At 36.7% G+C, this 17283-nt stretch overlaps 1 protein-coding gene across 2 annotated transcripts in view; it reads left to right on the top strand.

The window, feature by feature from the left end:
• The window catches only part of LOC116727698 (chemokine-like protein TAFA-2), an 87579-nt gene extending 70528 nt beyond the window's left edge, over positions 1-17051 (top strand). For both annotated transcript variants that reach the window (XM_032575302.1, XM_032575311.1), the window contains exons 3-5: positions 6863-7012; positions 10740-10864; positions 16160-17051. In XM_032575302.1, the coding sequence (XP_032431193.1) occupies positions 6863-7012; positions 10740-10864; positions 16160-16171 (287 nt within the window). In that variant the 3' untranslated portion in view covers positions 16172-17051. The remainder of the gene's footprint in view (positions 1-6862; positions 7013-10739; positions 10865-16159) is intronic.
• The last annotated feature ends 232 nt before the right edge of the window (positions 17052-17283 follow it).

Genomic DNA, 17283 nt, shown 5'->3' with positions numbered 1-17283 from the left:
CTGTACATTAACCGCGCTTTATTATATCTGTGTTTGTCTTGAATTCATCAGTGAAAAGCCATTTGGATTTTCAAAATAATAATAATGTAACGGTAACATAGATCACCGACGTCCGACTAATATTATAATTATGAAAACTTTTGATAAATTTTGCAAAAGTAAAAATCAGATGATTACTTCGTGGCACTTGGTTACCAGAAAACACGCTCATCTCTTAGCAACAGATTAACAACAAATATTGTTCAAAAAACATAAGATTTCCTCTGCTCTTTTGAATTGATTCTTATTTTAGACTACTTAATAATTGTGCAGTTGGTAAGTTTTGCAGAAAAGTGAAAATGTGTTGTTTTTTTTTTGTTTTGTTTTTTTTCTTTGGTGGTAAACATATTATAAAACTGACATTCAACACAAAAGTTAAAATCTATTTATACTTTGTGGCAGTTTGTTACCAGGAAAACAAAACGCTCATCCCTTAACACCAAATTAATAACAAGTAATGTTATTGTTTATAAAACATAATCTCTGATGAAATAGTGGCTATCTGCTCACAAGATTTTTACAGTTGGTAAATTTTCCAATCTTAGCAACAGATTAAATTGAATGATAATTATATTTTCTTGAGAAATATTTTGCATTTGGGCTTGTTATGCACCTCGTTTAATCTTTTAACAAGCACCACTGCACATAGAGGCTGTGGTAGCAGATATGGGGGCTGGAGTTCAGCTTAAGCAGAAAGCTTTCAGAGACTGCAAACCAATACAGAGGACAGAAAAGGGAAGTGGACAAATGGGCTTTCCACCATATCTCTCCACGCTCATTTTCTTGGCCTATTCTGAAACAGAATTTTAATTTGCTCTGTTTATGATGGTGCCATCTCAGAGGCCAATGTAATCTAATTAGCACACACGCAGTCCATGATGGACACACATACATTCATTGGAAAATGTACATTGTAATCCAATTAATTTGGCATGCACTCTGTACTAATTTTCTCTATGAATATTCTTCTATCCCGCTCAAGAAAATGCTTAAATATTTATACCCGTGAAATGTGGACTGTGTATAAACAACTGTGGTGTTTAGACTAGTTCCACTTGTAGTAATTTCTGTGTCAGTTATTTAAAGAAGGACGATGTGCCAGATCCATGGCAGAAGAGAAAGAGGTCAAAAATGAAAAAAGAAAGAAAATCTAAGCAAGTCAATTATTTTCAACGTTTACATTATTTATTTTTCCTGTTGAGTGAAATCAGCATTGTCACTTAAAATTATTCATCATGTTGCATTAAACTGCTGATTAGATTTTTTTTTTTGTAACAGTGATATTCCTTAATATGTTTGTTAGTAGTTCACTTTTATTTATTATGTGAAGATTGAAATTGATAGCAAAGGTAATGCTTCAAATTTCACAAAACAGGATATTGCATTGGCTTCTGTAACAGTTAAATATATGACAATATACTACTTCTTTTGAATTGTGTTGATGAAAAATCTCTACTTGAAGGATTATATACCCTTTCTATTCCTTCCATACACAATAAGAGCTAAATCTCACTCCCTGCTATTGCTCATACCTCCCATTCTTCTTTTCCACATCCTTCAGTGCTTAATTTAAGAGTGGGCTGAAATGTTCCCAGTTGTATTAATTGTGTAGGAACAATATACCAAAGGCAAAGGCAATTCCATTACGTCAGCAAGACATGTTAGACTACATATATGTAAATAGAAAAATATGCATCATTTTTAACTGGTTTTATTTAGAGTTATTAGTTTTTTGTTTAGTTTTCCTTTTCTGACGTGATTTGTCTTGGCATTTCAGTCACACCATGTTGGGGATTTTTGGCCGACATGTCCCACAACAGTTTTTCTCTTCAAAAAAGATGTAAAGATGAAATCCTGATTGTGTGACTCTGGCAAGTAGACTGGTTACATTGGTGGAATAGTAACCTGCATTTGTATGACCTTCAAAAACTTGAATTATTTGTGTATGGGTGATTCAATGTGTGTCTATGTATGTTTGTGAGTGGGTGAGCATATGAGTAGGCCAGAGGAAGGACAGGAAGGAGTGATTCTTATCAGAGCCCTGCTTAATGACATCTACCCATAGTTGGTCTAACACATCCCCAAGAGCAAGAGTCATAGGCCACACAAAAGCCCCCCGCTCGGCTCTCTCCCTTGGTACCAGCAGAGACCCACGTTCCCCCAAACCTTCATCCCACTCAGAACCACTGCGGGTGTGTTAGTAGGATCAAAACAGGACCATACCATGCTCAACTCTTTCAAAAAAAGAACATTTATAACAACCTTTTAAAAGGTATTTTCATTATTCCTGTGAGACATTTGAGCTTTAACAAGACTCCTCCTATCAGAAACTTTAAAACGTGATAGCACAATAACAATAATACCATAAAAAGAAAAGGTAAAAGAGTAAGACCGTATTGTCCAAAAGAGTGAGAAATTGCCTTTGACTTACCAACTTACATGATACAAGTGGAGTTTTACAAAATACCTTCTTTTATTCTTTGTATGACTTAAAGAAAATTATTTACTTTGCCTCTTCCAGTGGAAGCCAGATTTATGTGAGGCTCATTGTATTTTCACCCTGCAGGAACTTAGGGATGTATGATATAGATAAGGATAGAGCACTCCTCTACCTTTAAGTTTAGATCATCCCAATTACACTCATCCTAATCATCCCATAAAACATGTTCTTACAGGTATGCACAGCTGGAAGCTTGATGACATGTGACAGCTTCCAGGTTTTTTTGTGAGCTCTGCTGGTATATGGCTTTACAGAACTTTATTGTCAGTGGCACTCATTAAAAACAACTGGAAAACACCGAATTATTTAGGTTCACAATTATTGTATCATCTGACTTCCAATTACACATCTGAGAAAATAGTGAGAATATCCTGTAAAGTGAAAGTGGATGCTGCAAGAGTATTACTGTAACTGATCTGTGTCTTACTGCTGAGTTTGTAGTTGTAGTCAAAATTATTATTTTTTTAAATCAAGTGTTATTATTGTAGTATAAAAGTCATATAATAATGACATTTATACAAAAGGAAAATAGGAACATTCAGAATTGTGCAAAAGTCTTGAGTCATCCCTTTTTTGTTTTATGTCTTTTTCAATCAGACTGTGCGCACTAACATTTGCAAGTAGTCTTGGTCAAAATGTTTGTCTGGCTTTTTAGAGTACATTTATGATTTTTCTCTACATATTTTGCTTTTACAGTTATGTTCAATCCAGTAATTGACAATTTCCATAAAGTGTTTTTTTTTTTTTTACCTACTTCCAAACTGCCTGTGAAGCTTAAGGCTTGTCTTCCATATACTGTTGTTCTACTGTACATATTTTTGAGTTCTTCCGGTTTCTCTAGAAGTAATTTGCTACAAGGATTTCCATAGATGAGTTAAAAATATGCCAAAGTTTGATTGATCATGGCCACTTTAGAAGATTACAAGGAAACCTTTTTCTTGGAGCAATGAAGCAAGACTTTAATGATGGTATTCTTACAAAACAATCATTAGATAGAAGTTGAAAATAAGAAGCGATCACTGAAAATATTTTTAGTCCAGTTTTTTTTTTTTGTCTTTTTCCCATAGGCATCCAGTTTTCCATCTACTTGCTTCACAGTTACATGTATTTAAATTTATCTGTGTGCAAGTAAGAGAAAGGCCGTCAGTGGCAAGGATGGCATTTGAAAGAGCACCCTGCTGGGATCAAGTGATTTATTACACACACAGAGACTCACACACACCCATTCACCCCCTCTGGGTTGTTCAGGCGATGTGTCCATCTGTCAGTCTGTCAGTTTCATGTCATCTTTAGTAAATGGGGTTAACAGCCACTGCTGTGTTAAGAGAGGCACAGAAAACAAGTGATCGTGCCAAGAAGAAAAACTAGGATCAAACTAAGCGAAGCAGAGAGATACTCACAGTACGGAATAAGAGGAGCCATTATAGAAAGTGTAAAAAGTCTCAGATTTTAGGGACTCTGATTGAGGATAATAGGTTGCTACCATGCTGAGCTGCTTTGCACCCAGCCGAGAGCGAGAGCAGAGGAAAAAAATAGGGTCCTGCATTAGCTGAGAGAGAAAAGAGGGGTCATTTTTGAAATAACAGGAGGGTGAGGTGAAACAAAAAGGGTGTAGCAGGAAAGCGATGTAGCAGAGAGGAGGCAAGAAATTGATAAAGTGTTCGCAACAATCACAAGAAACAGTGTTTTAGTCTCACAGCTGTTATTTTCAACATGTCAGCTGAAATCTGGCTTTTGGACATAAGATATAGTCTTACAGTAATTAGTACTGTTATCTCAATTCAAGACGTTATCTGGTTAAATTCTCAGCTATGCAGTCTGTCCATCGCATGCACTGATTTTCTCCAGCCTACTGTAGTTACTGTACATCCTTTCTGCCACACACAAAGACTGTTTAACTTCCTTGCGCAAAGAAGTGCCAAAATAATTACTCAGCCATTGTGTCAAGGAGCTTTAGCGCACTGTTAATTTACCATATGGCCCATATTGGAAAGAACATTCTGCCATCTATTAACCCTAATATGTGTAATCAAATCATTCATCTAGTAAAACCCACCTCTTCATTACTGCCCTCCTCCTGCTGAGCTCAGCGTGCTGCTGCTTTTGCTAATACTAAGTCAATTACTACTGCAGGTGCTCAGCCTAAAAATGGGTTGGCTATATGTATGTCTGTGGGAGGCTCGATTAAGGTGTTTTCACCGTGTGTGTTGATTTTTTCGAGCTGTGCTAAATGCATATACTGCTGTCAAGCTCATTTAAGAAATAACATAGACTAGGACACTCTCCTACTCTAGTGTCTCTTAAAAGTGTGTCCTTCACTTGATTTTAGACTACTTTTAACTTATCTCATCAGTATGCGTAAAGACTAAGAGCTGGTCAACTGTATTTCCTATTACATATGCATTTTAAAACAAAATGGACAAAGGAAAAGGGGCTTCACTTTAAAATGAAACCAGAGCTCAAAATTGACTCGCCGTAGTTCGATAACATGTTCTTTTTTTGTCAAAACTGTAAAGCGGTTGGTTAAGATCTGCTGTGTAAAACTTAAATTTTAATTTCTGTGTTTGTCATGCTACCATTTTCTGGTAAACCTTACTAATAATACACAACAACAATAGTCATACATTACATCTAAAACTAGTGTAACCTATGTTAAATGTTGTCTTGTTTGTTCTATATTTTATTAATTTGAGACATTTTGTCAGTAGTTCATAGAATATTCATTTCATGTTCATTTTACTCAAACATATACCTATAAAAAGTAAAATCAGAGAAACTGATCATTTTAAGTTAAGTGGTCTCTTAAACTGATCCAGAGCTATATATATATATATATATATATATATATATATATATATAAATCTTCAATTGCTGTCAGAGTTTTATTTTATTTTTCAAAGTGTTGGCTGGAATCGATATCCAGATGGACAGATACATCTTTTGGCCATGGTGCCTTTGGAACAAAAGGGAAAATCTAACAGAACAATGTCAGGCAGACACACTGTGGGTGAGATTCAGTCACAGACAGCTTTCCACTGTGACTTTAATTGGACTGGATTTTGCCATTTCTGCTACTTTGCCTTTTGCCCCATTACCCGTTCAAATTAGGAAACTTTTCAAATCTTTGCTAGCCTGCTTGACATATTCATATGGGGGTCTTTCAGTTGAGGATGTTTTGCAGTTAAATACTTTTCAGACAGAGCAAAGGCATTTCTTTCTTTGTTTTAGTTTTCACTGCAGCATGCACCCTTTGTCCTAACGTGGGCACATACTTTGTAATGGAAATGACGGTGACTTCCAACCACTGTTTGAAAAAGTAAAAACTTACATATAGCTGGAACTTTCCCAGTAGCGAGCCTGAACATAGATGTTAACTGTCATTTGTTATATGCCTACAAATACAAACCCAAGCCCATCTGAACACGAGACTCAACAGAAGAAAGCTATGTAGCCTGTGCAAATTGTTGCACAGGTGTAAAGGCATACACACACAGACTGCATACTTAAACACAGAGTTCCTGACAGGCCTTATTGTTTGTCCTTGACATTTTCATGTATTTGATGAAAGGCTTATATGAAAGGGCCATATGTTGACATCACAAATCTTCAAATATAGAGTGCCTTTCTTTGTTCCCCTCTCTTGTGCCCGACTCGAGGGACTTTTGTGCTCAGGGCTGGTCTGGTTGTTAATTAAGCACATGCCAGCCTGTTTGAAATGTGTGCGCACGTAAATATAAACAGAAATTGGCAGCAGCAAAAGCTGTAAAGAGGCTTTTCACATCCGACCTGTGTTTGTACTGCAAAGATGTAAGAGTGACACTGAAACAAAGCATTTTAATCCCCTGCAAATGTTAGCAGATATTGCATGCATCTTGCAGAGCTGCAAAAGACTTCATTTATGCTTTCACTATGACTGCACTAACTGAAGCCCTGGTTGCTGCTCAGGAAACAAATGAGACTGATAAAGATATGTGCATGTATTTATATTTATCTATTAATTTGCAGAATATGATGATTCAGAAAGTAAATTACCCTTTTGGCCGTACGGCTTAGTGAGAACATCTCTAAAACCTGAACGCGCTGCCTTCACCATCTTCTTGTTGCCGTATTTGTGTGCATTAATTGAGATAATGGTTTGTGTTGGACTGACTCAGTTGTCGACTTTTTCAATCTGCCAAATGTATTTCATTATTCAGTATAATCGAGGCAGTTGATTCAGTCCAATTTTCCGTCCACATGCATTTTTATCCTAATAACTATGGGATGCTAAAATTTGAAAGGGAAAGAGCTTATTTTCACAATTTCCTTTTTTTTTTTCCTCAGTGCATGTAAAGGCAGGAACATGTGAGGTAATTGCTGCCCACCGCTGCTGCAACAAGAACAAGATTGAGGAGAGATCTCAAACTGTCAAGTGCTCCTGTTTCCCCGGCCAGGTTGCCGGCACCACTCGGGCGATGCCCTCCTGTGTTGATGGTAAGTTGCACCGAAAGGGTGAGGTTTGTGCATATTCTAATGAATCTGCGAATTCTGTGTGCCTGATGAACACATGATTTGAGGAGTCCTGAAGAAAAATACTATTTGTGGTTTTTACCGTTTTTCCATTTTCTGGGTGTGACGATGGAGCAGAGCTGCTGTTTGGTTATTTCACTGCACTGCACAGAGGCCGAGCTTGCAGTCTGGGAGAAATACTGAACTAATGTATACAGTGCTGCCTGACATTTACCCTGCATTACCAGCAGTCTATTTATGCATCCCATGTGTGCGTTGGCAGTAAAGCTACAGAGGAGTTAGTGCCACTTTAGTGTTCAGTATTGCTTTCTGGAACTTCAGCCGCGTAATTTATGTAACTGTGTTTTTGTTTTTCTTGCAACACAGCTCCCATTCTTTATTAAAACTTTTTATTGTTTTTATCCGGCACAAATAAAAGCTGAATTGAGTTAGGAAAATAGTTGTACATTAATGCAAAGTGATACAAATCAATTAAGTTTTCTCCTTATTTTGCAGTCATGAGTGCCAATAGCAGATATAAAACATTTTGACATTGATCAATTTATCACATAACCAGGGTAAATTTTGTGATGGGTATGATGGAATCGCATAGCAAGTTTTTTTTAAATAAAATGTGTCATAGTGCCTGAAATTTGAAATAATAAAAAGCAGATTTAAGTTCATGAGAGAAAGAGATCTAGGTGATTTCTAACCTGACTGAAATTGTTCTACAGAGGCCAGTGTTTTAGAGACTGGTTATATAATTTTTGAACGCTTAATGTAAATGTTTCAATATTTTTAACATGTTTTAGTTCTAAATATTTTTATCTGTAATCTTATGTTTAATATAAACCATGAGAACCATGAGATTAATAGGTATTCCTATTAATCATACCTACAATGAGTAATGGACATAATATGATCTCCAAAGGGCCAGGACCAGACTGAGTATAGATCTTAACAATCTGTCCTTTTAAGTGTTTAAATAGAACAAAAATATAAACTTTATCAATTATTTTTTATACTGAAAATTGTTATTTTTCCTATTGCAGCAGAATGATGTCAAAATGTAGACTGGAATAAAGCACTTTCTTTTTTTTTTTTTGCCACTGGCAGGTTAGTCCTGCAAAGTCAGCATTTGATCACAAATGCAGGACAAGGCAGAACTTCTGTTATGTCAGGAGAGCACTCGTTTGTTGAAGGAGCATTTTTAAGGAAATGTTTCAGCCAAGCTAAAAAAGGGACAAGCTTGTCACTGTTGAGGCAACAGAAGAATAAAACAACATTTCTTAGAAAGAAATTTCTTTGTAGCTTAACAACATTAACTGGCAACAAGGTATTGCTACGACATGAAAGAAGAAAGCCTTTATGATGCAGGAGACCCGCATCCCGTAGACATGCTTGGATTCCTTTTTAAACCTTTCTGACACCAACTTGTGACAACTTTCAAATGTTCAAAGCTCCACATGTAGAGAAATCAGTTTAGGTGGCATCTGCTTAGGATGAATCCTGGAATGTCCCACAAAGAGGAGACATTCCTGGATCTTCCAGTCATGCTGGAGGGTCTATGTTTCTCGGCTGGCCTGGAAATGACTTGGGATTCCCCCAAAACGAGCTGCGGTGAAGAAAATCACTCTGCTTAGGGTGCTGCCTTCGAGAACAAACCCCCGCGGAAGATAATGGACGGATGGAAATTATGAAATTATGGCATATAATGCTGTTTATAAAACATTCATCTATCTGTCCATCCAAAGCACATCTAGTAAATCATTTTTATTAAGATAACTAAAAACAAAGAGTGAAATGCAGCTTAGTAAGATTTTTTTCCAACATGTTTGTATGCTGATTTACTCTCAGAGAAGCACTTACTTCACATCACCACTAATCCATTAGCTATGCCTAATTTACTCCACCGAGGGTTGGAGGGGCCAGTCTCTGTTTCCAGACAGTAAACAACAAAGTGGATACACCTTGGAAAACTTTCCAGTTGAACAAAACACCTAGGAAACACACTTACATCTTTAAAAAACACCAATAAAGCTAATAATAGGATTAATGAAAGAAAATGAGTCTGAAAAATGTCGGAAAACATTTTTCGAATGTGTCCTTTCTGTGATTAACAGGTAGCCACTTCGCAATTCCTGCATTTTTTTTTATTGTTTCTAAAAGTATTTAAGATTGTTTGACAAAATCTCGGTTGCCCTTTTTTCTTGAGTCTTAAGTAATTTTAGTTGCATGGAGACTAGCCCTGAGCTGGTATGCTGCTTTCATAGTACAAAAACCTTCAGCACAGTGTTTCTGTATTAAAATGAAAATTTAAAGCAATTGTCCAAAAACAACTAGTTCTTCTATAACATTGTTACAGAAAATGCATCCATTATTTTCAATCAATCAGTAAAGTTTATTTGTGTAGCACATTTCAGCAAGATGACAGTTCAAAGTGCTTTATGTAGTGAAAATCATCAAAAACAAAAGCATCATGTAGTCAACATGTGTGGAAACCAATAGCAGACATTACATTTTGTCAAGTGCTATCGTCACAATCATCAGTACACATCAAATGATAAAAGAATAATAATAATAATAATAATAAATACAAAGACTAAGGAATTTTGTTGTGATTTTAAGTCATATAACATGCAGATTCTTGTTACTTGATCTGCTATCTCCATCTGTGAGGGTTTTACACAGAACAGCCAGAGAGACGTTGAATGGATTCCTAAAAATATTCTTAATTTATTACAAAAAGTCCAAATATAGTTCAAAGTTGATGGATTGGGCCCAAAACTGAGGTCAACATTACAAACTACAACTCAGGTAGTAACACAAAGAACTCAAGCACAAAACTGACCTAACAAACAAGAGATGAGGGGAACTTAAATAGTGGATGATCAGACCACTGCTAACACACAAGGGGGTAAATAAACACACAAGAACTTAAATACTGGTCAACACATTACTAAATCTTTAAATTAAATAAATATTAGAACTGAACTAACTTCCAAAAATAAGAAACATTAAAGAAATGGTCAAATTAAACTGAAGACCAAATTTCCCCTTCTGGCAAACAAATGGAATGACCCACTGAGAAGGTTAGCCTCCTCAGTGGCAAACCAAAAAAAACAATATATATATATTATATACTGTAACTAGTATAAAAAAACTAATGGCTGCATAGTAATAATAATGACATTTTTACTCTGAAAATGTCAACACTGCCACGTGCGCCGACATGCTGGGGATGAGGGGATAAAATATACCAAACGACAAAAGACATGTCAGATTTCTCTTTCTTGATGAAAGTGCTAGAAAATGTCTTTAATTAGTATAAGAAACAATCACAATGGCTAAATTTTTCATATGCAGTGCTTCACATTTGAGCTGGTTCATTTGTGGTTTCAGTGGCACTTTCGACTGCAAGGTCTTATTTTAGTCAATAAAAAATTTGCCTCCAAGTGTTTATCTTATCAACCCAAACTCTTGGTATGCCCAAAATTCAACTTGCTGGGTTGGATTGCAAGTTTATTTTTTAGAAACACTTTTCCTTTTGTGAAGATTATAAGGAAGCAGGGCTCAGGAGAGTGTTGTGTCAAAATTCACAAATGCACTCTCAAAAGAAAAAAAAAGAAAGAAAGAAGAAAAAAATGCACATGAAAGCACATGACTGAGAAACAAAACCTCTGAGACTTTCCACACCTCTCTCTTCTTTCAGCCTCCATTGTAGCCCAAAAGTGGTGGTGTCAGATGCAGCCGTGTATGGAAGGTGAGGAGTGCAAGGTTCTACCGGACCTCACAGGATGGAGCTGCAGCACAGGCAACAAAGTCAAGACCACAAAGGTGGGTGTTCTCCCTCAAATATACACCTGCTTTTTTTTCCGTAGTCTCACACTTTTACACCTTTATTAATTTAGAGCATGTTCCTGTCCTCCCACGCCTTCACCGCTTCCTCCTCTTTCATTCCAAGATCTCTCTTTTCATTTTTTGCCTCTACTTTTCCCATTTTGCTCCAGCATTAGATATTTTTTAATAAAAAAATAATACGCTCATCAAGAATAGGGCATCCAACACACTTGCTGAACATGAAAATCACAAATCCCCTCGCTCTCACTTGCCCTGTTTCCCCCCCCCCCGCCGCTCTGGCACTCCATCTGACTTGATGCAAAAAGAACTTGTCATATTGGATACACAACAGCACAGAACGTCCTGGAATGGTGTTTCCAGGGTACGTTTTATGTGTGCAAAGACTTTTCTAGGTCTAATTTCTGTCTGTTTTTTGTGTGTCTGTGTGAACATATGTTCACCAGCATCCGTCTGCACCTCTTTGCCCCATTTCACTGGCTTCACTGGCTTTCACTGACCCGATCCACCTCCTGCAGCCTTCTTCTGTCATAGGAAGAATATGTGTGTGATTCTCGCCTCCTGTAACTTCACGCTTCTGTTTCTAACCTCCATCCTTCTCGGTGCCTTTGCTAGCCTCCATTATTAATGGCCGGGTGCAGACCTTTGTTTTCTGCCTAAATAATTGATCGAAGGCGTGGTCAGAGAAGAGCGGTTGGGTATGTGTCTCTTTGGGCAAAACAGAGTGATTGGAAGAGCTTGAGATACATAATCTGCACGTTCTTTCCAGTCCTGACTTTCACTAAAACACTCAGAAGATATGGGCACCATATGATGGGTTGTCATACTTTTATTTTCTATGCCAACTTTCCATCCAGCAAAGGAAATTATCTCACTCAAAAGAAGTTTCTCCACATCAACATCCATTCTTTTCTTTATGATCATGCAGTTTCTCGGATTTCAACTTTACGTTGCAGAGAGCACAAGATGAACAAACTTGACAAGTTAAATAGTATTACAGAGCTAGAGAGAATGTGTGCTCTCTTTTAAAATGTTTTCATACCCTTTTTATATTTTGATATAATACAGCTACCAACTTCAATATATTTTGCTGAGATTTTATTATAAACAAACAAATAGTAACACAAAACTTTGTAGTACAAAGAAAATGAAACATAGACTTCAAATCTTTTCACAAACCTAAATCTAGGCAGAGAAGAGGAAGTTGGTAAAACTGTATAGGAAGAAGGAAATGATTAAACATACAGTAGGTAAATCCTGAATGAAAAGCTGGTAAAGGATTAGGGAGAAGGATCACTTACCAGAACAACCACCCTAAGTTTCAGTGGAATGGTTTTGATCAAATTGCATTTCATTGGAATTGCCGAGCCAAATTCTAGACCTAAAATTAATTTGAGAATGTGTGGTAAGACTTGAAACTTAATGTTCATAGACATTCTTAATAAAGTCTGACTGATCTTAGACATTTTTTTAGCAAAGAAGAATGCACGTCACACAATTCAGGTTTTTATTTGTTAATTATTTCCCCCCATTTCTGCACTAATTTGTGCTAAACTATGAGATCAAATCCAAATCAAGTGCATCGTAGGCTCACATTGACAACATGCAGAACGGTTTATGTGGTAAGAATATTTTTGTAGTATATCTTTTAACAGATCTCAAAAAGAGACAAATATCTACTGACCAGATATAAAACAGATATAATTTCTGGCTTTATAAAGGGCATTTCTTATTTGCTTAATTTTCTCTGAATTCAGTTCTGTCCGCCCCAAGGTGTGCATTCATAATTCCCTAACAAGATCAAAACCAAACCAGCCATTGCTTTATCGTCGATGCTGCCATTGCCTAAAAGAGCACAAATATTTGCAGTCTCCTGAATTCGGCTCTTCAATCAATAATTTGTGATGTATTTTTTGTATTTGTGTCTACTTCATTTGAGAGTGTTAGCTGTTGTGTTTGTCCGATGACAAAAACAGTGATTTTTTTTTTTATGACTTTCTCCTTTGCTTTGCTTTTGTATGGTGAGGTCAAAATGTGCTGGCATCCAGATCAATAGCATCGAACGATCTCTTATAGTCCTATTAAGACCTGCTCGTAAATTGAAATTGACGATGGTACATAAATGAAAGACAGAGGAAAATGCAAAAGGGGAAGATGTGGTTTGCAGCGAGAGAGAAAAAAAGGAGCCTGGAGACAAATGAGAGTAAAATAACAAGTGAAGAAAAAATAAGTGGCAATGGCAGGCTTACAACATTATTCAACACCCCACAGAAATGGGGGGATAACTCTCTGTGTTTGTCCCTGTGTCCCTGGCCGGGAGCAAAGGAAAGGTGGAGAAGAGGAGGGTAAGAGGAGGAGACAGGAGACAGCTCGATCGATGCCAAATAATATCATATGGATGAACAAGCAGACATGGCCACATTACCAAACCGCGAAGTTGTCTCAGATTGCAAGGCAAGGGTGTGCAAAACAACACAGACAAACAAACAAATCAAAAAATGTTACAGGACGTCATTTTTTTTTTCTGTTATTTTTGGGAAAATAATAAAACCATTAGCCTCTTCAGCCAGAACATTAGTGGCAATATAAGACCTGGCAAACAATGAACTCTTGTGAAAATGTAATCCAAAGCACGGAATCACATTTTTGAAAAGAAACAGGCGACAAAAAATAAATGGCTAAAATAATTCATAATATCTCAGAGACATCAAACCTGAGATGTATAGCAATAAGGCACAACTTAGAACTTTTAACGTAAAGTTCATTAAGCTGCTTTTGTAAAGTTTAAAATGATACAGGCTCAGAGAGGAAAATATGCAGCTTCAAACTCCTCTGAGTGATGGAGGTAAGGGGCCCTCCATCACTAAAATATAAAGAAATTATACTACAACTTTCACCTAAGAAATTCATGTTGAGCTGCAGATACAGCTGGACTTCTCTCATCAGGTGTCCTATGATCTAGTGGCACAGCAAACAATTTTTGTCAGAGATATGTTGGCTGTGAAAATTAACAGTGAAAGTTACAATTAGAACAGATCCCATAGGTGAAGTGAAGCAGCAGAACAGATGTAACATCTCGTATTGTAAGGGACAAAAGATTTAAAAATGCAGCCAAGAGAAAAGATGGTAAAAAAAAAAAAAACCATTAAATGACAGTCAAGCACCTTCTTTATGCTTTGAAAAGTAAGCACCTAAATGTGCTTTTTTTATTATAGGGCTCAGAAACTGACATGCTTTTTAAAGGCAATGAATGACTACCTAAAGGAGTTATGACTTTGCACAGTAAAACATAGCAGGCAGAGAAATGCTGCATTGTACTTGCACAGTGAACTGGCATGACAACAAACTCCTGCAGACTCTTTGATCAGGTGCAGGGTGGATGCCTGAAGGCAATGGCGATGGACCCAGGAAAGGTGGCCTGAAGCCATGTAGAGCAGAAGAATACTTTCAGTTGTCATCTCAAAGGAAGCCAGACTCTGAGATCTCTCAGAAAAGGCAAGTCCTTGCACTTTGTTAGCTGCCTCACGGTTAGATGACAGAACAAAAGAGAGACTCCCTCAAGAAGCAGCAAAAGGGGAACAGCATGTGTTGAGACCCAGGGTGTGAGGGGGTCTAGGGGCCTGGGCAACTCAAAACAGAGACGCAGTTTTCACATCCTCAGAGAGATGGTCTCTTACTTGCTCCAGCACAGTGGACTGTGTTTGTTTGGCAACAAATTGCTTGAAATGGACCAAAAGTGAAAGTACGAAGCAAGAAAATGGACAGATGGTCAGATGAGATAAGGAGACAGAGTGATTAGGGCAGCCGTCTCAACAAATAGACGTAATGATGTGGCAGACGGCCAGGTGTTGAAAATGAGGTAGCTTGGGCCGGCTGCCATATCTCAAGCTGCGTCATGTTTAGTTTCTTGCCAGAAGACACAGACTATACAAGCTATAGTATCAGTGCGGCACCAACAATCCCTATTCACTGCAGTCAGCATATAGATTATTTGAGGTTATTAATAAGGCCTGACATTTCATGTGCCAAGGTTTTGCTTGAGTGCCAAAAAACTCACCATCTCATGTGAATATAATGAGCAATTTATAAACCCCCAAAAAACTAACACCTTTTGTGCAACAAACTTTACAAAGGGGTTAAGCAAAACAGTATAATTTTACAAACTTGTAACAAATGAAGAGCACAAGTTGGTTTGTTGTAGTTCATAGCAAGTGGTGAACGTGCAGTGAAAGCCTTGAGTCAAACTCACAAATTAAGTTGATCTGTTTTGCACAATTCACATTCACATTCATATTCATTTGTGCACATGATTCGCTACAGTCATGACTGCTCTAGATATATGAATATTTGTGGGGGTTTTTTTCTTAAATTTAGTCTTTTTATTTACAGCTTTGGAAAAAAATTAAGAGACCACTGCACTGAACCCCATGGAAAACCTCCTGGTTATTCCACCAAATATTAATTTCTGAACTCTTCCTGCGTTAAAATATTAATATTGTTGTTTCTAAATGAATATGAATTTGTCTTCTTTACATTATTTGAGGTCTTAAAAAACTGCATCTTTTTCGTTATTTTGACCATTTCTGCAAATAAATACTCAATTTTTGCTTGGAATTTTGGAGACATGTTGTCAGTAGTTCATAAAACAAAAGAATAATATTAATTTTACTCACATATATACCTATAAAAAGTGAAATCAGAGAAACTCATTTTAAGTGGTGAATTTAAGTACATGTTGTCCATTTGCTGTATGTTAAGAGTATTTGAATTCAGAAATATATTATCAAATCAATCACATAGAGGGAATACAATTTAATAACTTGAACACCAGTTTATTCTTAGATATACTACAACTGAGTTTGTTGCCCAGATCACTACGTTGACTGACTTTGCAGCAGTCACGCATACTAGGCGAACATGTGGCAACAGTGGAAATGTATAACTCTCTTCTGGAGGATGAAACCGCCAACCCTCACTGGGGTGTAATTGTTTTTTTCACCTTAGAAACAGATAAGATTCAATTGTGTAAGGACTTAAGTCACTGTTATCCACTTGTTCTATACTATTAATTGATAATGAAATTATTTTAGTTTACCACCAATACAAAAACTAGTAGGATGATATTAAATATTGTGCCACTCTCCCTGAGTTGCAACATGTCGAACATCAGTGCAGGTACAGGCCATCTGTAGATGTTTATCTTCACATGATATTCAGTTTTTCAGGAAGACTGTTGATTGTGATTTTTACCTCCATCTTTTTTCCCTGTTGTAGGTAACCCGATAGTCCTGCTCATCTCAAGTCAAAAAGAAAAGTACTCGGCAAAGTTATTTACTCAGCACAATGAACTCGTCAACCTTTGAGGATGTGCACTCAGATGGATTTCTATGTGGAACCAGCAATTGCTTAATCTTTCCAAGGACAGCCGGGAACTAGTGGCTGGAGAACAGGACTCTAACACTGCTTCCCATCGCGTTAAACATGGCTGACTTTCCTGGACCATCTACAGCAAAGGACTATGTTACCCACAATCCTTTCATGCTACGAAAAAATGAACAAGTTCTATGATTTAAACATAGATCATCTTTCCAGAAGCTCATGTTGCTTATCTGATGTTTCTGGATAAGTTGTACTCCCCATACATTGTTGGAACAACTATAAAGAATCCTTTTAACAGAGCCCTTAAGTACAAAACATCACAAAAATGGCTATTAATCCATAATACTTGCCTCATGTAGTATTGGTGACATATTCAAATTTACGTGTGCCACATACAACCTGCTTAATGCTGTCAAAAATAATCCTTGATCTCTTTTTTTTTTCTTGTTTATTCTTTTCTTTTTCTACACTGTAACAATATTATACCATGAGCGGGTTGTGGCTTACCACATGCCATTTTTTAAAACGCAGTTTGTCTTTTTTCTGCTTTTTATTTTTACAGAGGTGAGGTTAGACTAATACAAACTAGATGTTATGGTATATTGAAACATGTAAACATATAAAAAAACAACAAAAGAGAAAGTATGGAATGAATGAAATTAATGGGGCTAGAAATAAATTTATGCTCTAATAATTTTAATATCTGTGTTTTTAAAAACGCCTGTTAACTGCTATTGAGTACATGTGTCAGTATTATATGAAATGAATAAAACCTTTCAAAAAAGGAGTATTTGTATTTTTGTTCCACCCTTACAGTGTCACACGGCTGCAGTTTCTTTTCAATAGATTAATCGCTGATGTCAGTAGTGTTGAATAAATCTGTTTCTGTAGAAAACCTGAAGTAAAAAAAAAAAGCTCATAATCACTAATTAAACTGGTAATTACTTTATAGTTAACCTCATAAGTTTCATCATGTTGCTGCAAACAAGCTGAAATATTTCTTTCCTCCGGGGTATTTT

The sequence above is a fragment of the Xiphophorus hellerii genome, chromosome 1 (assembly GCF_003331165.1).
Source record: "Xiphophorus hellerii strain 12219 chromosome 1, Xiphophorus_hellerii-4.1, whole genome shotgun sequence".
NCBI lineage: Eukaryota > Metazoa > Chordata > Actinopteri > Cyprinodontiformes > Poeciliidae > Xiphophorus > Xiphophorus hellerii.
The sequence above is the reverse complement of the archived record's forward strand: the minus strand, read 5'-3'. Positions and strand labels throughout refer to the sequence as shown.